This window comes from Puma concolor, chromosome B1, assembly GCF_028749965.1.
Source record: "Puma concolor isolate L17-30 chromosome B1, mPumCon1.1.hap2, whole genome shotgun sequence".
Classification (NCBI taxonomy): Eukaryota; Metazoa; Chordata; class Mammalia; order Carnivora; family Felidae; genus Puma; species Puma concolor.
The window spans coordinates 110,100,510-110,122,797 of NC_141670.1; the positions used below are offsets into that span (position 1 = coordinate 110,100,510).

Genomic DNA, 22,288 nt, shown 5'->3' on the forward strand with positions numbered 1-22,288 from the left:
GGAAGGAGGAGGGCAGGGATAGATCTCAGATCACAGAGTAGGTTTTTTTTGAAGGACAGTCATCTGAGGACCCAGTGTGGTGGATTCCAGCTCAGTCGGAGAGGGGTGCTGTATATCAAAATCTAGGGGTTGGGGGTGAACGTGCGGTTGTATAACATTCAGAGGTGATTCTTTGAGGACAGTACCAACAAGCTCAAGCTGATAAACACCAGACAAGACCTTACCAGAAAATGATCTATGCAGTACTTGGGAGTCTGAGCCTAGGTCCTCATATTGTAACACAAGGTTTCTATATTCCCAGGAAAGAATCTCTAGCTTGCTTCACCTTCAATCCTAAACCATTGCTTTCACCCAAACATTAGCTCCCTCCAATCCTGGGCACCCAAATTCTGCCCCTATGTCTATGTGGAGGGATATTAAAAGTTATGGCTCTGGAGGAAAAAATGGATCAATGTCTCATTTGCATTTGATATGATGATGACAAGCTATGAAAATATTTGCAGAGGCTCTTTTTAAATAACAAATGAATAAATACCTTCTTGAAAACTTTACTTTATTAGAGAATCTAGCCCAAATGTGGAAAATTTAAAATCACTCTATTTACCAAAAACTGGCTAACAATACGCTTTCTAGAAAAAAAAACAAAAAACAAAAAACCAACAACAGTGATCAGTAAATACCTACACTTAACATTTTTAATTCTGGGATAATTTTAAGATCCATGTTGATGTACTTATAAGGTAAATCCCTCTGTTTAATAATAATAAAAATATTCCCACAGGTAACATACTGTTTTTTACACGCATATACACATATAAAAGTTGGGAGACATGTCTTAGAAACATGTTTATAATGGATATACATAATATTGTGAAATAAAATCTGAATAAAAATTTTATTCCAACAACATTTCTCTATTTTTAAATCATGTTTATTAAGTTTTTATCACAGTGGAGATTAATTTATGCTTAATCATCCAGTGAGTGCCTACTGTCAACTTCATCCAATTCCAAAAAAGTAAAATCAACTCATTCATACACTCTAAGCCTGTTGCCATCCCACCATTCATCGCCTGTGCCTTTTTTCCCTTTTAACGGCAACATAATGATAAGATTGTGAAAAGGTATAACTAATAGGCTTATATGTATAATACCATTTCTTCAAGTATTCAGAGAGCAGTACGTTTGTCTGCATTGTACATTAGAAAACTACTTGTGACATTATTTCTAAGTACAGGAGAGTGGCTCCTGGTGGGAGTGCAATGAAGTTGTATGTCATAGTGTATGACAAGGATTTACAGCATTCTAGAATTTTCACAACTCTTCCCATGTTAGTGAATGTCATTAGGTAAATGTATATTTCTACTCTCAGCTGTCAGCCATGGGATTTCAAGCTACGAATAAATAAAGCATACACTCAACATGTGTAGTGCAAATGCTAGGTAAACAGAATGACATGGAATAAACTCATAGTTGCCAACTAGTGAATGGTCAGCCAGGAGGTCCTGATTTTATGCGTGTGACTTGCATCCCTATCCTCAAATGAATACTGTCACTGTTCCATGTCAGCCACAATGACTGGAAAACACTACTGAGGTGGGGTGAGGTGGGGTGGTGAAGAAGTGAAGAGGGAAACAGAAACTCATTTTCATAAACAAGTGATACAATTTCTCTGTCACTTCTGCGTAATATGTAAAGTTTGATTTGTTAACGAGATCTCAAACTTCTCAGACAAAGTAGGTACCAGTATAGAGAACTGTAAATGCTCCACTTAATTAACTGTTGGCACCTATGTTAAATATAGATTGTGTGGCCCAGACAACAAAAGGGATGAAGAAGATCGTTTTTTAAAGTTAAAACTTTGGAAATCTTAACACCTGAACATTCAAAAGTTACATTATAAAAAAAGCCATCGGTTACAAAAACAGTCAAACAGCCCTGTTTAAAGATGCCATAAAAGCAATAATCTTCAGTACTTTGAACAAAAGTCAGAGCTTTGTTGCTTTGTCTGAATTATGCATTTCACATAATGTTATTCACCAAAATGAAATAGAAAGGACTATAAAATTCTTCTAGAGACAAATTATTGGTAAGGGGAAAATAAAAGTAAAATGGGACAACCAATTTATACATGTACTTAATTGCATGTATTTTTCCCCCAGAAGTGCCCACGGTCTGTAAGAAAAGGAAAACAAAAATAAAAAGCAAAACAAAACAAAAAAACTATCACAAACAAACGAACCAAGAAGTACAAAAAAGGTGCCATTTATCTTTTCATTTTCTCCTACTGCATTCAGTTTTGAGGGAAAAGTGTTCTTTCATGGTACTGTTCTGAGTTCACATATATTAAATTCTAGAAAAGAAACATTTGGATCCTGTCTTTCTATTTCATTCTTGAATGTGTTGTACCTTCAACAAATATATCAAGCAGCCAGCTAAAAATTCCCTTAATTAGGAAACATACACCCATACACACATGCACACAAACAAATCTTTTTAAGAGAAAAGAAACCACTCCTCTTCTGGGACACACACATATCAAGATTCAAAACTAAGGTCTGACATGGTCACTTAATTGATTTAAATAATTAAGGCTTCTAAAAGGTTCAGTGCCCAAACTCTCTATATCAGTATTCAAATAAAATACATTTTTGCATTTTAGGTTTGTGCTTTTTACAGCCATCTTAATTCCACAGAATTCTGTTAGTAAGATCCAATAAGGGAGTGTTAGAATTGTTTACTTACATTTTACTTTTAGTAGTTGTTAGACTAAATTATAGCAGTAAAAATCCAGTGACTGAACAGGTTGGTTACTATCATGTGGGCTGTTGGCTCATTTCACCTTCTTTTCATGTTTAATATGGCCATTTCTTTTGTACTTGCCATTGAGGATTCCATTATGGTAATGTCCATTAACTGTGCTATGCTTATTTCTAGACCACAAACTTTTGATTTTTCTGTAAATAAATTTTGTCACCCAGGACAAGAAGAAATAGAACAAGGCAGCACCAAGCAAAAGCACAAAGGCAATATCCAGTAAAAAATACTGACAGAAAGAGATTTGATGGACAGCGGCACGTAGGTGATGGGCTCCATTGTGACGAAGAATGTAATCTATCCAATAGACAGTCCGATTGACAGGGTGACCAGGTTGATCCTTGTGGATTTCTGAAAGCTTCTGGGCCCTCTGACGGTAGCTACGGAGTGGAGGGAGAACACAGAATGATCATGGAGATACAAGGTTCAATATATTTTAGACTTTCTCACTCTAAAATGAGGAAAATAATAAAAGCCACTTTTCTTTATTAAGTACCTAATATGTGCCAAGCACTGTGGTAAATGCTTTAAACACATTGTCTTATGTTAAGGCAATAAAATAAATTTGAAAGAGGGAAATGAAAATTAGACAGACTAGGCAACCTGATTATGATTATAAAGTTGAGATTCAGATTCCAGTTTTTCTGTCTCTGAACCCCAGCTCTTTTTTATACTATGCCACACCTCTTGCCCACATATACTTCTTCTCTCCATATGCTTTTAAATTCTATTAACCAATGAATCTCAACCAGGAAGAGGAGTACATTTATTAGATTCTAAAAGGGACAGATGAAGAAAAATGCAGCACTTTGTCTCAATACCTTTTTTTTTAGCAATAAAATTTAATTCTGCCTCTGATTTAAAATAAGATTAAGGGATGGTGTGAGAATATTATACTTATTAAACAGAGGACAAGGAGTTGAAAAACAACACCATGAAGCCATATATAACATTACATGCAGTACATATATATGCATGTATGTATATATGTATAATGAAAATACTCTCTAAAATAGTCAATATTCTGAAATCAGAGTACTTATGGATACATGAAGATTGCATAACTGGGATTTCATTGCAATGTGATCTACGACTATAGTGTCGCCCTGTTTATATCTCAAAGAACACTGACAGAATGACGGTATGTGGATAATCCAGCCTTTTGCTTTTTCTCTGTGGAACAAATCCAATCTCAGTAGCTCTGTAACTATCCCCCCATAAACTCTGCTTTAGGGCTGCATTCTACAAACCTTTCTAAAAAGTCCTGAAAGACATATATCATTTTCCATAAAAACATCATGACTTGAAAAACACTCTACTTTAAAAGAAGAGCTATAAAACACAAAGGGATCCCCATACTCAAGCACCCCACGTCTTAGAGAACATATTGCTCCAAATGCCAGAGTTGCGACCAAGACACTGGATCCTTTAAGAGGTCAGAGCATGATGGCTGCCTCTGAGCCCATGTAAGACAGCACAATGAACCTCGGTGCACTTGAACCCAGCCTTTTATATGAAAGCTGCATCATTTTAAATGAGAGAATTTTTCCTATTATTGGTTGTTTCTTAGAACATCTCAATGTTTCCCAATCCAAGTGTTAAGCCATATGCCCCAGGTAAAAATAGAAAAAGCTTATTGCCCTCCAAATATTACTGCCATTTGAAATGCAAGATCAATTAAATGTCATGAAAAAATAGGGAAAACTACTGCTTTGTTTTAAAACTACACAGGCCAGCTCTCTAGACTATTTGAAACTCAGTGGTTAACTGGGGACATTCAAGAAATAAAAATTAAAAAAGCTAAAGATTCAGACTAGTTCTGCAACTATGTAAACAAATCTCTGTGTTTCAGTGATACTCAGTCCTAGGGAAACCTAGCATCAGTCAATACAAAGAGCACCAGCTTTGGAATCAGACATTCCTGGTTCAAATATCTACTCTAATAGCTTAGTGCAACTATGCACAAATTACTTAAGCCCTCTGAGTTTCAAGTGCCTCATCTTTACAATGTGAATAGTGAAAATAGTGATACGCAGATATGACGAGTATTAAAATGAGACAAAGAACAAATAAAATTTGACACATTTTAGGGACCTGATGATTGTTCCCACTCTAATTTCTCCCTCAATTTGGCAAATCCTGGTAGAATATTATTCAAGGTCATACATGGCTGGCTATATATATATATATATATATATATACTTGCCATTTTTATTTTTAAAATTATAGAAAACATGCACAAGGATTTAGACACAGGAATGTAAAAGATATTCCTATAATTGGTTTATTGACAACTTCTTGGCAATACTTGGTTATTGACAATATGCTATGGTATATATATTTCATCTGCTTTCATGTTCATTGTAAACTCACCTGGGATTATTGATAACTTTCACCAGTGCTTCATATAGCTCTCCTTCAGTAACTGTCTTCCATTCTAGCAATATCCCCATGCCTTTTGCCTGGACCCGGGTCATAGTATCATAGTGGTCTCCAAAGAGTGGGATTCCCACTACAGGTACACCATGATACATAGTTTCAAAAATACTATTCAAACCACCATGGCTCAGGAAGGCTTTAATATTGGAATGCCCTAAAGAAGGATTAAAAAAGAAAACAACTTAGGGTATTGTATATTACTCTAAAAAAGAGATTTTCCAGAAATCTCTTAAAAGTCAACACTATACTAAATATATATTTTAGATACAGAATTTTTAAAGGCATAATTTCACTGATTCCTGCCCTATATCAATTAAAACACTTGTTATATAAATAGTGAATTGATTTGTATATATCAATTAAGAGTCATTTTTAAATTTATAAATTTAAAATCTATAGCTTTTTAGAGCATATTACAACTTTCCCTCAAACATAAATATCAACTGGCTAGCAACATCTATTTAAAAGGCCAATACTAAATAGGAAGTCAACAAAAGCAAGAAATGCCAAAAATACCAGGTGCAACCACATTCTGTTACAAACAGACATCCACTTCTGGATCCCCAGGCATTTATCTTAAAGTAAAACACATTTTGTAAGAAAACAAAAAAAATATGTTAAAATGTGGGGCTAGATTCTTAAAGTTCAGGAAGAGTTTATGTGCTTATCTAAGGAGGAACACTGTATGGTACAAAGTATTTACAACATTCAAGTCATGTCAGCTTCTGGCTTCACAATTTTAGGGTCCAATTTCACAGTTTAGGTATATAAACAAGTAGGGACTGACACATAAAAATTAGTTGTAAGAGATGGAACATCATGTAACATCGAGTTGTCAAGGGGATAAAAGAAGACAATTTATCAAAATTAATGAGGTATTTCAAAACACAGATCCCCTCGTGAGCGGCCAATATTTCATAAAAGGTACTGAAACTGAAAACCCTGTATAAGTGTAGGACAAGGAAACATTGCACTTAGGAAATGTATGCTATGGCCAGAAAGGAATTACAGCTTGCAGAAATAGAAGTCTTTTATATATACACACACCAGGTATAAAATGGTATGTAGAACCTTGGTCTCAGTAGGGTGCAGGGACTCTCCCACTCCATGTCTATTAGAATTACTCAGTGTCACCTTTGCCTACAAGTGGCTTCTCAACTCAGCCCACCTAATGGATCTGCTTTCTCAGTGCATTTCAAACCTTTTTTTTTTCTTGCAGCAAAACCTTTTCTCTGAACAAAACCTTACCACCAAGCCCAGCAGTGAAAAATAAGACAGTGCTGGTGTGTGGAGGGCAAGGGATATTATGGAAGGAAGAAAGGGGAAAGATAATGGTTGGGTTCCTACTTCTCATCCTGGAGGAATTTTCTGATCAGTGTTAGAAGCCAACAGTGGACTCATAAAGTCATGCCTAATGATAAAAAAGGACACTGATCTTGGTAAAGGCAGAGAACTGAGGTTCTGAGGAACACAGAAGAGCTCTGAACTTAAGGAGGGCCATTGGGTGTGCACCACTGAGTAGCTACACCTTGCCGTAGAGGCTCTCAGAAGAAAACCATGCTAACAGTTTCAATGTTCCCAGAGAGCAGCATCACACTGTTGCACTGAAACAGCTGATAGTCCAGGTTATCTTATTTAAATTCTCTGCTTCTTCCTACCTTCCATGGAATCTGAAGTCATAATAGTAAAGACATAAAAAAAAAATACAAATATTAAGAAGGTAAATTGCCCTGTTTCTTATTCAATTTTGTCATTTATAGAATAACATATATGAAGAACTAGATGAAAAGGAATTATATAAAGAAAATTCCTCACTGTTTTTTAGTTGCAAAATTCAATTTGCTGGTTTTTAGGATGGCCATTTTAGCTTCTAAAAAATACTTTTCAAAGCCAATTTTTAATAATGTAATTTAAAATTTAAAGCACCTTATATAGCTGTTAGATTTTAGTATTGTTGAACAAATGATGTCAATATTGCCATATCAATAATATTTTTATAATTTCCTTAATATCTCAAAGGTTAATACAGCATCATGTTTTGCTAGAAATTAATGAAATTACTTTATGGTTTTACTATCAATGCTTATTGAACACAACAAAATGAGTTAAATTTCTTCGATCAAATATCTTAAAATAAATTCATATAACTGTTATTTTAATTTTTAGTTAAGGATCAGAATTCAAATAAATAAATAAATAAATAAATAAATGTGTGTTTCAAAAATGTCTGATGACTTAAGGGGAAATGAACAGATGAAACAAATAAAGATAAGATAAATTAAATGTTTTCTTGACCTTCTTTTTAGTTTCAAACATATGAGTAACTCTGAATTTCTCAGGTTAGTCAGATACATCTGTAATACAATTATAACACAAATCTACATTTTCACTGTTTTAATTTTATTACCTTTAGCTGATTAGTCTAATCAGGTATAACTTTATCCACTGCTGGTTTATATACCTTATTAAGCATATTTTCCAGAAAATTAAAATTGCTGACTGGTCTAAAAACCTTAATTTACAGACATAAAATGATTATATTTTACAAATCATTTTCCAACAAAGAAAGATCTGACTTGTTGGTTTGAAATCTAACATGAGATACTAGGCAATCTAGTGACTCTACCATAAACTACACACATATTGTATAAACTGCTCAAATACAAAAATCACATTTACTCAGTTAAAATCTAAATGCCAAGTAAGTACCCACGTGTCACTGACTTACCAAGCAAGTCATTTTGTGGTAACCATTCTATGAGCTTAGTGTTGTTTCCTAGATTCTTTGGTTTGGTTCCAGAAAACCTAAAATGTACATCAGACAATGAATCTTTCAAAAACCGAACTTTACTCTTGGTATGGACTCTGTGCTTAAATTATTAGATTTAAAATAAATGTTAAATGATCTTTTATTGCTATCTTAAGAAGGAAACCAGGCTTTACTAACAACAAAATTTTAATTATGTTTCTTTTTCACATTTTCATTGATTGTGAGAGAAATAAAAAACACTCTCATACTGAGATCTATTTTCTTTCGGCTCTTCTCACCCCATCACAGAGATGGGGGCTGGAGGTGAGAAGCACGTAAATAAACCTGGGCTAGAAAGTCACTCTCCAGCAGAACCCAGAAAGAAAAACATGAAAAAGCTGGGAGGGCCACCACTAAGCAGTCTATAGCTCCGATCTTTGACACGTGGAGCCTACGGGAAGGTGTGAGAATTGAAAGAAACCAGAAAGTACTCTCCTCCAGCTTGGCCCCAGTGACAGGCACTCCGTGGGGCAGAGTTTATAATTAAGTCATTTAGTGCCTTGATCTATGAAAGATAAACCATGAACATACTTCACAACTGAGAGAACGACACGAGTCTGAACTGAGCAGACACAAACTGTCCTAATTGAAGCAGAAGGGTGTTTTCTGGGTTAAGCCCTTAGAGGAAATGCAATAGATCTGGCATCCAAAGGAAGAAGTCCTAAACAGTTGGAATAAAATATGTATCCACTTCATAGCTCAGCCAGGAAAAGTGGGAGCTAATCCTTACACCATTGTTATAAAGGAAAAAGACATATTACTCAGGCCCTACTTGTAACAGCTTGAGACCTGGGGGGGTGATGTTCACTGCTGTATCCTCAGAGCCCAGCGGCACTGGCAGGTACTAAATAAATACATGGTAAATAGTGTTCACGTCGGATTTTTACATGGTGGACTGACACAGACACTTGTTGGGAAGTGGGGTAATCTAAGGATCTGTTTTAACCAGCATTAACTGGCAAGTTATTGCGGTTTTAAGGCCTATTTTTGGGGGGGGAGGGGGTAAAAGAAATAAAAAGCATTTATAGAGGACAAAAGGTTCCATGAAATATTTTGCCTATTTATGCATTCATCTATCATTTTCTACCTCATTCCAACACTGATTTGCAGGTATGTAGAAAGTATATAGAAATGCATGTAATTAAAACAACTTTTTAAATGACACTAATATTAGGGTAAATAAGGGTATAAAGCTTAGGTTAACATAAAAAATGCATCTGACACAAGGATAAATCATTCTGCATCATATTTTCTTTTTTTCTTGAAGATTTTTTAATGTTTTTAAATTTTATTTTGAGAGAGAGAGAGAGAGAGGGGCAGAGAGATGGGCAGGAGAGAGAATTCCAAGTAGGCTCCATGCTGTCAGCACAGGGCCCAGTGGGGGGCTCACTCTCACAAACTGTGAGATGGTGACCTGAGCCAAAATGGAGTCGGACACTTAACCCCCTGAGCCACCCAGGTGCCCTTGCATCATATTTTCTTTCTATGCTCCAAGGCTTGATGTCTCTTTCTTTATCCATCACAGAGTCTTATAAATTAGTCGCTAGATTTCAATACACTAAGAAACAAAAATGAAAAGTTAGGAGAAGCTCCTGCTAATCTTGCTGCGGAACCAATGTGCTAGCTTTACAGGGCCCTGCAAGTTAAGCAAGGGGATAACAAAAATACACAGTGAAGAAACAATTGATGCTATTACCTTACCTCCAAATCACTTTTTGGGGCAATCTCCCCAGAGCTCCAGCCAGTTTGTTAGCAATGTCTTCTGAAAGATACTTGACACCAGCTCCGAAAGACACCAGGACAAAGCCATGTTCATTAGCACCATTTACCCACATTTGGAGATCCTATAAATCAAAAGGCAGCAGTTAATTTTATGAAAGGCCAATATATTTCATAATCAACATCATCAACAGCCCAGTTTTTAAAAAGACTTCAGGTAATCTTCTTAAACGATTAGTAAGTAGAGGATACAAAGCTTTCCTTTAAATAACTGTTTTTGTTTCAGATATTTCATCTGACAACGCTAACAGAAATAAAGAGGGCAGACAGTTAATTTGATAAGACAAATAAAAACAGCAAATCAGCAGCTAATGGCCTCAGATCTCAGTCAAAAAATTAAAACTAACGTTTAAAACATGGTCAGGGATAAATCTGCATAAGGATACAAGTGAAAGATGTGGACTGGACATACAACAAAAACATTAATGACCACCCCCACCCAGGAAGATTTTATTTTAGGAATGGGCTGACTTCGGGGCACCTGGGTGGCTCGGTCAGTTGACTTTGGCTCAGGTCATCATCTCACGGTTTGTGATTTCGAGCCCCACATCGTGCTCTCTGCTGTCAGCACAGAGCCCACTGAGGATCCCCTGCCCCCTCTCTCTCTGCCCCTCCCCTGCTCATGCTTTCTCTCTCTCTCAAAAATAAATTAACATTAAAAATAAAAGGAGTGGGCGGTAAAATAACTGTAAAAGAATTATTAAAGCTATCAATTTATATTCTACTCCATTTGGTCTACACTTGGTAATTTTCTTTTTTTTTTTTTTTTTTTTTTTTTTTTTTTTTTTAAACTTTTTTTTTTTTTTTAATTTTTTTTTTCAACGTTTATTTATTTTTGGGACAGAGAGAGACAGAGCATGAACGAGGGAGGGGCAGAGAGAGAGGGAGACACAGAATCGGAAACAGGCTCCAGGCTCTGAGCCATCAGCCCAGAGCCTGACGCGGGGCTCGAACTCACGGACCGCGAGATCGCGACCTGGCTGAAGTCGGACGCTTAACCGACTGCGCCACCCAGGCGCCCCTACACTTGGTAATTTTCATCTGTGGACTCATACTGTATTATGATAAGAAAAAGAAGGAATCTGCTAATAGTTCCAAAGATCCATAGGCCTAATGAATTTTATCATTTCTCTAAATATCTCTCTAACTCATACAGAACACAGATCATATATGTGCTATCGTGAGGCATCCAGGGGTTCTGGAGATGTCCGGTGGTTGCTATTCTCCCTCGTTGTGTGGGAAAATGCTAAATTCTCAAACCTGTCCTTCAACACCCAACACATGCTGGGCCATAGCAGATCCAATGTTAAGGAGGGACAATTCTAACATTGTAGGAATCACTCATTTTGGAGGAGGACACATTAACAAAGTTTTGCCAGTATGGTTGATTTACACTGAAAATGAAAGCAGTCAGTTTTAAGGGATACTATCCTTGCTTTGTTTCGCTCTGTAGGCACAAACTTGTTTTTATGGTCAGTTATCCCTTTGAATAAGTCTTTGTCAAAGACATCGAGCATCACTTTCCCATATGAAAACTAATAGAGCCACAGCACTGAGAGGAACACATAATTCCACTACGAGGAAAACAAATGTGTTGTCCATACACAACACCTTTGCCATAATACAGGCATGACAACAGGCCAGACCCACTCTGTATTCATACTGTGCAGAGTGAGCCATCACAGTTCCATCTCCAGACCCTGCGGGTCTCTCGTTCAGGATGAATGAATTACTACAGTGTAGCCCATGCCTTTTGCATTTCACATCACTTTCTGGTATACCCTGATTTGCGGCTGAGAGTTAACTGCAAGGGAAGAAGTATCATCACAATGACATCACCACATAGCTCAAAACAAAATATTTATATGACACATCAGGCCCCAACATGTCTTCCTTTTCTTTGTTTTCTTTTTTTTCCCCACTTTTTGTAAAATCACTTAATGATATCTGTATTAACAGCTCTATAGTACTCATTCTTAACAGGGAAGAGGGGACCACATTTTATGCCCAATATGAGTTAGTGAATAGTGTCACCAGATAACTGGGATGAAGACAGAAGGGGGCACACCCTTCTAGCTCCTGATTAAAACAAGCTGTAATTATTAGTTTTCAACTTGTATTCTACTCCATTTAACGAGAACAGCACATGTGCTGAAAATATAACAGTGTTATCTGTGGATTCAAAGTAAGAAACAAGAGCAAACTGATTTAAAATTTTCATTTTAGATTCAGTCCTAAGCCGGATGTACTTAAAACAAATATAAATGCTGCACGGTAGAATGACTTGAATACTATGTTTTATCCCTATGGTTCGTCTTCAAGCACTTTACCACCTACTACCCAATTCTCTAAAGATTAAAATTTCAGGGTCAATGCCATTAAAAAAAAAAAAAAAGCTTACATTCAGATATACTAAGCCTTACAGTAATAATGTTATTTAAAATTTGTTCCCCAAGGACTTAAAAGGTCTTTGAGTTTCAATGGACTCTATGCAATAAATACTTCAGTTATTTGTTCTTTGTTCTATGTGATATAAAATAAAATCCATTAATGTATTTTTTCCAGATTTTTTCTAACCATATGCATTAACCATTTACAATACATTTACAATTCAAGTATATAGCTTTCATTGATATGAAAGGGAGCAGAGAAAATTTTACTTATTCGAGTTCCCTGCAGGAAAAGCACTCAGTATTTTTGGAAGATAATACTCCACTTGGCTTAGAATTGAGGCCTCAAGGTGACTTCCAAACTGCTATTCTTGGGGACTGAAGGAAGAGGGGAAGCGAAAGGTCAGAGGTCAAGAAACAGTGAGCCTGACACTGGTCTCCTGGACATAACCAGCTCCTCCCTTGATCTCCCATCCTCAGCCTAAATTCACAGAACGTTTGGTGTGACTGATACTTTGTGGGAACCTAAAACATAAAATGTTCCCACAAAACACCAATTGAGTTTTGGGTTTGGCTAATGAGGGTGATATTCAGGCTGCATGAAGAGCTGAAGGAGCCAGAGTCTGCAGAGATCCCGAATTTGCTGAGCTCATGGTGAAGACTTTGGAACTGGAACTTCATGAAAGGTATGCCTGGCTCTCCAAGGGATGAGAGTTCCCAGGTGGCATCTTGCCTCTATAGACATATACAGTATTTTCTGGAATTTAAGACCCCATCACTTATAAAGTGCAAATCGATTTTATAACAACTCTTTTAAAAAATAATAACCTTTACAATAAATATGTTCAATGTAAAAAAAAAAAAAAACCCAATTTCAGAAATTTAACAGTTAAAATAAAGGTACTTTAGAATGTTCGCCTGAAGTTAAAAACTTAGAGTAAAAAAATAAAAATAAAAAACACTTCATTTACTGTATCAACAAAAATCATACATAAGAGTAGAGTAAACCTAACAAAATGCACAAGACGTGCATGAAGAACAATTTACTGAAGGACAAAAAAGAAAAACTGAATAGGTGGAGAGATGGGACATGCGCCAAGAAGGAAACATCAATATTAGGGAAATGATATTTTTTAAGTTCACTGCATTCTCAGCCTACATTTCAAGAGGACTGCTATGAAACTAGAGCTGAGTCCAAAATTATTCTGGAAAAGAAAATGTATAAGAAAGGCTAAGAAGGTTTTGAAAAAGAACAGGAAAAGAAAATTTTCCTTGTAGATATTAAAATGCACTCTAGAATTTAGAGCCATCTCGATGAAATGTCCGGTTTAAGAAGAAGAGCGAGGAATGAGGGTGGCAGGCAGTGCCAGACTGCTGTGCACTCAGAGACTGAGCAGTTTCCTCAGAAAGAGGAAACTGAGCAGTTTTCCTCAGAAAAGAGTCCTCTACCGCTGACTTAGACAAAATGAGTTTAGATCTCTCCACTAATATAAATTAGAGAAGAATTAAAAAGCCATTTTGAATGAAAATATATGAAGCACTTGAAAAAAACTCCCCCAAAGATAATTTTATTCTGGGCAAGGAAGGCCTTCCTGGTCCAGTCACAAATCCCAGAAGTCATAAAGAAAATACTGACAGATCTGAATACAGAATAATAAAACTTCCAGAGAGTAAAGGACACTTTAAAAAAGAATAATAGGGGCGCCTGGGTGGCACAGTCGGTTAAGCGTCCGACTTCAGCCAGGTCACGATCTCGCGGTCCGTGAGTTTGAGCCCTGCATCAGGCTCTGGGCTGATGGCTCAGAGCCTGGAGCCTGTTTCCGATTCTGTGTCTCCCTCTCTCTCTGCCCCTTCCCCGTTCATGCTCTGTCTCTCTCTGTCCCAAAAATAAATAAACATTGAAAAAAAATTAAAAAAAAATAAATAATAATAATAATAATATGCAGAAATAGTTTAAATATACATAATAAAAGATTGATATCCAAAACAAAATAATGAGAAAAAGAACTTCCAGGAACAACATCAGGAAACACCCATTTCACAGAAGGAAAACAAATGGCATTCACATGGAAAGATGCTTAGCCTCACATGCTAGCCAGAGAAACACAAATTCAAATTGTTTTTACCTCTTATTCTCTCTCCTCTTTACACAGCACTCTGTTAGACGATGTCAACATATTAATTTATTTTGACTTAAAGAACTGAATACAGTATTTACCTTTAAGCATTATTATTTTATAATTTTCTGTCAACTTTTTTGTTTTGCTCTAAGGATAAAACATCTTTTCCTAAATGGCTTCTGGGCCTATTGACATATTTAGAAAAATTTTCCCACATTAAGATTATCTTTTAAATACCCATAGTTTCTTTTAGTTTGATAGCTTCATTTCTTGAATTTTCAACCCTTCATCATCTAGACTCTCTTTTTGGAGGAAAGAATGAGGCTGGGATCCATCTTTATTTATAACCCAATGGATAGCTATTCTTGTCCTCATTTACATAAAATGCCACCTGCTCAGTGGATTTCTGAATTCTATCCTGTCCTATTGATCCTGTGCCAGTGCCAACGAGATTTATTTATTGTTATTTTATAATACATGTTCGTATCTGCAGTGTTAGATTTCTCTCGTTAATTTTCATCCTGGGGATGTTACTAGTTATTCTTGTATGTAGCAGCTTTTTTAAGGACTCTTTGAACACATTACCTGCCACTTACTAGCAGTACCACTTCTTATGTATGTTGCCAGTATTTGTGCATACATGTTACAGAATAAACATACCATGTAAGTTAAAAAATCGCATTCAGTCCTCTGCCGGCACACAGGTAGCAAGCACACTGCTCCACTAGATGGCATAGCGAGAACGGAGCACGGATGTCTGGTCTCCGAAGAGTATTCCCCAGGCTTCCAACCATCATGACAGGTCAAACCCACAGTCTATCACTATGGTATTTCCTGCTCCTTGTCTAGGGGTAGAACTTTATCATTTTCCGAATGCAAATGAAATCAAAATTATCACAATAATGGATCAAACATTAAGCAGGGAATCAGTAGTACACACAGGTGCTTCCCTCACTATATTACTATGAATATTTCCATCCCTATACAATTAAAATAATCATTTACATACTTATGATTTTGCTATAAAATAATTATATTTATATACACACACACACACACATATAGCTTTTGAGAAGAGAACGTCACAATAAAAATAATCACTTTATCTTTTTTCAGGGTTAAATGGTCTGAAGTCCTTTATGAGAAAAGGTGGAATAAGGAAATATGGATAATATATTTATCAAAATCAAATACTGCATGTTAATGTATTTCCTTTCTTTATCTTTTATAATCCTGACCTGGACACACAAAGATTTGTTTTCTAGTACTGCGTGATTTCATTTCCCCAGGTGCCTTGACTTGGTGATAGGGAGAATAAGGCACCGTCCCCTGTTCCCTCCCTGGAGAGCTGTTCAGGACAAGCCAGGATGAAGGAGCCTGGCTCTGTGACACTGGACATGGGCTGGAACTGGAACCAAGAGAAGTCCCAGAGTTTGGCTGGGGGAGCAAGTACTCCCACAGTGTGACATTTTCAATAATTGTACATAATACTTTGACATGACGAATACCAAGAAATGAAGGATGTGAAAAAAATTAAAAGAAGGAGTAAGAAGAAAAATATTAAAAGAAGGAGTAAGAAAAAAGGAAGATCTTGAGACATTTGGAGAAAACAATCATTTTTTTATATACTTAGCCCCCTATCCAAAAACAAACAGCAAACTTCCTATTAGTTGTGGCCAATGTAAAACACATCCCAATACCAGATATGTAAAAGCAGATTTTTTTCATGTTTTTATTTTATATCAGAGAGAGAGACACAGCGTGAGCAGGGGAGGGCCAGAGAGAGAGGGAGACACAGAATCAGAAGCAGGCTCCAGGCTCTGAGCTGTCAGCACAGAGCCTGCGCGGCACTCGAACTCAGGAAACATGAGATCCTGATCTGAGCCGAAGTCAGATGCTCAGCCAACTGAGCCACCCAGGCGCCCCTAAAAGCAGATTTTAAAAAGATAATCACTTCAGAATCAATGGAAGAATAATTAAAAGCTGGCTAGTGCAGGCCCACCTCTGTCCTGTCTAGGCTTCATTCTGAGGCACCAGAATCTGGAGACCCTGAGGGAGACCTTTCACTGCTCTCAGAGACCTGGGGACAGACTGTGCTGCTGTGGTTAATTAACATTACATCTGTCCTGATGGCAGCCTGTGACCCAAACCTACTCTCTTCTCTCCCCACAAAATAAGAGCCTTGAGTGGGGCCCAGTACTGTTGAGAAAGCAGTAACACTGCATCCTTTGTCAGCCTCGTCCATTCTGAGATGAAGAATGCCTGGGCTGTGAGAGAATCCTACACAGAGATGACGACGGGAGAAGAGAGACCTTTTTTCTTGTTTCCAACACCAACATCAATAGGCCTCTTTTCCCATTTTAAAGTATCTGACATAAAGAATGTTCCGCTTTGGTCAGGTGGGCTGCAGAGAATTGCAATACTCATTTTGCAAAACTCGGTAGTTAAGATAATAATGAACAGTTTGATATAAAATGCTTAAAAAACATTGTGGGGCATCATACTTGATTGTTGGCTTCTGCTAAAATAGTTAGCCAAAACTTATTAAATGACAACAAAAAATACCACTGAAAATACAGAAGTTACCTACCATTCACAATGCCACGTCCCAACCATTGTCTTCACTGATTTGATCAGCCAGGGATTTGGTTCAAACCTCAGTTGTTCAGTTATCTGTGTGCTCTCAATCAAGTTGCCTATTCTCTCTCAAGCCCAGATTTCTCATCTTTAAAAGTGCTGATAATGTTCACAAGGACATTGCAAAGATTAAATGAGATCAAATATATAAAAGTGCTTTGTTAAATAAAAATTACCGCTATTTTCCCCCAGACAGGGTGTCTGATAAGCAGTAGACTGAATAGGGACTGAAATAATGGCCACGTTGAGACAAGGAAAGAAAAAAGTCATTCTGCACCAAGAAATTTCCTCTCCATTATACTCTATTCACCATGTTTTCGATTCTTCAGGATAAAGCTGGTACAAACAAATGAGAAGTAACACACACAAAAAATGTTTTACATGCAGTATCAAATCCAGCCATCAGTTTTTCAGAATATTCAAATGATTTCCAAGATTATCCAAGAGGCTTAAGCCACAGCTTACCTAAAGCAATACAGTGAGGAGAGAAGTGTCAAGGTGATGGTTCGAATTTTTAAAAACCTCAGCAGATGATTTTTTTTATTAACACACAATATTCAGGAGAATGCACAACCTATAGAAAGGCATATTCATTTCCACTGAGATTCTACAGTATCTTTTTTCTTTCTCATAAGGCTTTAAATTTTTGCCATTACAGTTATAATGAAAAGTAGGTAAAATTTGAAACCCTGATTTGACTTTGAAGAAAGTTAAGCTTTCAAGGTTCTTAAGACCTTGAAATCAAGTAACCACTGGGTATAAAACAATGAAAATCTCACTAGAAAAAAAAATCCGCCCCCCCAAAAAAAGTGACATCGATATCTTTCTTTGTTACAAAAGGAAATTAAAAATCCAGAGATTTAGGGAGAATGAGAGAGATTTAAGTATGCTTATTTGCAACAGAGAATGAGATTGGAGGAGAGGAATGAAGATCCAGAAAGAGGAGGCATATGTTTTCTGAGTACGCTACGCATCTGAGCATAGGGATGTGATCCCGGAACATTCTTTCCTCAACAAGCTGTTGTCAGCTACCTGTTCTAAGTTTTGTTAGGGGAAAAAAAAAAGTCATGGCTATCGGACAGTATCCCAATAAGTTAGCTGGGTTTCAAAGTCCATTCATTAATTCAGCAAATACTACTGAACACCTGCTATGCACCATACCTGATATTCTTTTGGTACTCGAGACATTTCAAAGAATATATGGACAGAAATTTCTGTCTTCAGAGAGTTTACATTCTTAACAATATGGCCATATTTCTATCCTTACCTCTCTTCAGGTGTTGTTGCCTTCTCTGCTCTTCATTTTTCCACATACAGCCTACCTTGTGGGGCTTGAGATTTCCTCCTTACATCACAGATATTTACCTGATAAAGGTGATCCTTTGTCAGGACTTTGGTAAATATCTATGATGGCATATATATAAACACCAAATATATATTTGGTAAATATCTTTGATCTCTGTTGATCTCCTCTGTGAGACATGCTCTCTCCCAGGACACTAATCCACCTCACTTGTGAATTTACATACAAGACTTCCTTTCTTTTTGGTGCTCACTACTTATTTTAAGAAATCAAGGGTCGCCTGGGTGGCACAGTCGGTTAAGCGTCCGACTTCAGCCAGGTCACGATCTCGCGGTCCGTGAGTTCGAGCCCCGCATCAGGCTCTGGGCTGATGGCTCGGAGCCTGGAGCCTGTTTCCGATTCTGTGTCTCCCTCTTTCTCTGCCCCTCCCCCGTTCATGCTCTGTCTCTCTCTGTCCCAAAAAAAATAAATAAACGTTGAAAAAAAAAAAAATTAAAAAAAAAAAGAAATCAAGAAAGCTAACAGTAATCTACAACTAAAAAAGATAAATACATTGCTTTATTTTTTTCTTTCAGGTAATTAAGTAAATAAGACTGTGTTTTCCCTAGAATTTGAGCCAACAAAGAGAATGGTGAGTATTTAAAGAAATGTCTCATTTTTGGGGCACCTGGGTGGCTCAGTCAGTTCAGGATCTGATCTTGGTTTCTGCTCAGGTCACGATCTCAGTTTGTGAGTTTGAGCCCCACATTAGCTCTGCACTGTTAGTGCAGATTCTCTTTCTCCCCCTGCCGCCTCCCTCTGCCTCTACCCAGTTTATGCTCTCTCTCAAAATAAATAAATAAACTTAAAAAAAAAAGTCTCATTTTTTAAATTCAAATTTAGCTACTAACTTACGTAACTTGCTTGGAAAAAAATAAAGGTAGGTGTGCCAGCCAGTTTATCTGTCTGTCTTCTTCCCTCCCAGGAAAAACTTTCGTTGTGACAATCACATTGTTATGCCACAGAGACACAATGAACAAGGCACAATCCATGTCTGGGATTGAGGCAGATGAGTGAGGCAGGTTGAGGTGTACTAAAGCGAAATTCATACAAGGAGAAATTATCATGGGATGTTTAGAAGAGATGAGGAGATAGAGGACAAGATGAGGGTCTAAACCAGGATGTGCTGGTCAGAAGAGTAAGGAATGAGTATGTTTTAAGTGTTTATTAGAACCAAAGACTTAGTGAGAACCTGAGAAGAGGGGGTGGTTAGCATGCTAGTCAGACTTCTGGCTTGGAAAAATTATAGAATTAACCAAGAAGTGGATCTGAGGGGGGTAAGAAGAGTTTATAGCTAAACATAACGACTTTGAGATTTCCACTTCTGTTCTAAGTGGAACTATCTAGAAAGCAGTGGGAAATATGAAACTTGGGAGGGAAAAGTGAGCGACAGATATAGCTTTGTGCCTCAACTACATCAAGAGGAAACACATGAGTGTTTTGGACAACAGGCAATGAGTGGTCTCTTTATTATCTTTCTTCCAAAGAGAATATGACAAAGGAATTACCTTAATTGTTAAGGAGGAGTGAGAAAAAGGAGACTCGGGGTCTAGAATAATTAGCAGGATAAATTAGTTATATTTCTGTTCCAGCACCATTGAAAACATGATCCACTAGTTCAGTTAGTTGGAATGTAAGAATTGATGGTACATGCATACAGCTCTGGTCCAGAAGATCTATTGCATCCCCTATTCAATCTGGTTCCTTTAGGGAGGATCCCAAACAAAATCAAAGTATCAAAATGACCATTGCCCTAATTCCAGAACTAGTCCTACTTAATCTGCATGGAAGTCCCATGCTAGGATTCTCCAGACCACCTTCGAGCTGAGCAGAAGTGGCTGAGCATAGCCCTGAAAATTCAGCACTGTTCAGACAGAAACGAACTTCCTGACAAGCAAAATCAGCACCTAGCCCAAAAGAAGAGAATAAAAAACAACAAAAAAGGAAGTTTGGGGAAGGGAAGTCATATCAATTTTGGTATTTCTCAGAATTCAACAATTCCTGTATAAAATATCTCCTGTAACTTCCTGTTCAATCACATATTATAGTTTAGAACTATAAAGTATGCCATTGCTATTTGCGTTAACTAAGATGCCTTAGATTAAAATTAAATGCAATAGAAAAGTTAAATAGCATATAGCAAAAAGAAACTGGAAAAAATTACCTAGAAGCCGAGTATTCATTATTTACTTGTGTAAGAGAAGAATGTAGTCTTCTTACTCCTTTTACCATCTCATTTTATTATAAATCCTCAGTATTCACTCTCCAAAATATTAACAAATGTGTAACGCCTCACTGAGAAACACAAATAAAGCTATGAATTTTCACTTTTAAATTTAAACTTCCCTCCATCAATTTCAGCATCTGTTTGACACATTTAACTATAGATTTTTTTTTTAATGTTTATTTTTGAGAGAGAGAGAGACAGTGTGAGCAGGGGAGGGGCCGAGAGAGAGGGAGACACAGAATCTGAAGCGGGCTCCAGGCCCTGAGCTGTCAGCACAGAGCCTGACACAGGGCTAGAACTCAGGAACGGTGAGATCATGAACTGAGCCAAAATCGGACACTTAACTGACTGAGCCACCCAGGTGCCCCAACTGTAGATGTTTTTTTTAAGTAGATACAAGGAACTGGTAGACAGTCTCTTTGGTAAAAGTACTCAAGATAGCTAAAAATTATTAATCATGTGAAAATTTTAGCAAAAGACATGGAAACTGTGTGCAATAAAGCAATGACTGCAGTCCCACATGTGTTTTCAGAACCTTGCTACTTCCCACCAATGAGGTTGTTTGTATCCACACCCCTTGAATCTGGGCAGGCTTGTGTCTTCTTCAATCAATTTAGTAGAAGTAATGCTATGTGACATTAAAAGCTAGGTCATCAGAAAGGATAGAGATGCCACTTGTTTCTCTCTCTCTTGGAACATGCACCCTTCATGCCCAATCACCATGTTATGAGCTCTGAGCAAATCCATGCCACATGGAGAAGCCACAAATAATAGTTCTAGCTAACCTGGGGCGCTTGGGAGGCTCAGTTGATTGTCTGATTCTTGATTTTGGCTCAGGTCATGATCTCATGGTCATGAGATGGAACCCTGTGTCGGGCTCTGTGCTGAGCAAGGAGCCTGCTTAAGATTCTCTCTCCCTCTCTCTCTCTCTCCTCCTCTGCCCCTCCCTCACTTGCACAAGTGCACATATGCTCTCTCTCTCTCAAACACACACACACACACACACACACACACACACACACACACACACAGAGTTCTAGCTAACAACAACTAAGGTCTCAGCTGATAGTTTATATCAACAGTCAAACATCTGACTGAATGAGCCTGAAGATGATTCTTTTACTTCTCAAGTCTTCAGCTGAGGCCTCAGACCATGTGAGAAGCAGAGGCAAGTCATTCCTGCTGGATGCTACCTCAATCCCTCAGCTACAGCTACAGATTCTATAGACATAAGAAATTGTTTAAATGCCACTGAGATTGTTTTTACAGCTCTGGTAACTGAAACATCCCAATGGACCTTTATTTGGTACCTTTCTTAAGGGTCACAGACAGATTTTAAAAACAAGGCTAAGAGACCCACATGAAGTCCTAGATTTTTTTGTTTTGTTTTGTTTTCAGAAAAGACTGAGAGAATAGGAAGTAACTACAGGCACTGAATAACTCACTTTGTGACTTTAAACTATTCTAAATTGCTTCTTCTAAGAAAATAAGGTAATGAATAAACTTGAGGCCTAAAGAATCTAATTCTTAGCAATGGACCTTTGGTCCTCCTCAATATTTCAATAGAGAAAATGCAATATTTACCTGGTATTTTTCCAAAATAATTCTTATAGCCCTGTTCCCTTCTGAAGTATACGGATACTACCAAGGACTGAGTACACTTTCCTTAATTAATCTGCAGACATATTCATTTCTTCAATAATTCAATAACAGTTAAACTTTTATTGGT

The 22,288-nt window shown here is 37.2% G+C and overlaps 1 protein-coding gene across 3 annotated transcripts in view; it reads right to left on the minus strand.

Moving 5' to 3' along the window:
* Positions 1-532: 532 nt before the first annotated feature.
* UGT8 (UDP glycosyltransferase 8) overlaps positions 533-22,288 on the minus strand; it is an 86,461-nt gene continuing 64,705 nt past the window's right edge. For all 3 annotated transcript variants that reach the window (XM_025921926.2, XM_086704326.1, XM_086704325.1), the window contains 4 exons: positions 9,766-9,908; positions 7,984-8,060; positions 5,190-5,409; positions 533-3,196 (listed from right to left, as the gene is read on the minus strand). In XM_025921926.2, the coding sequence (XP_025777711.1) occupies positions 2,833-3,196; positions 5,190-5,409; positions 7,984-8,060; positions 9,766-9,908 (804 nt within the window). In that variant the 3' untranslated portion in view covers positions 533-2,832. The remainder of the gene's footprint in view (positions 3,197-5,189; positions 5,410-7,983; positions 8,061-9,765; positions 9,909-22,288) is intronic.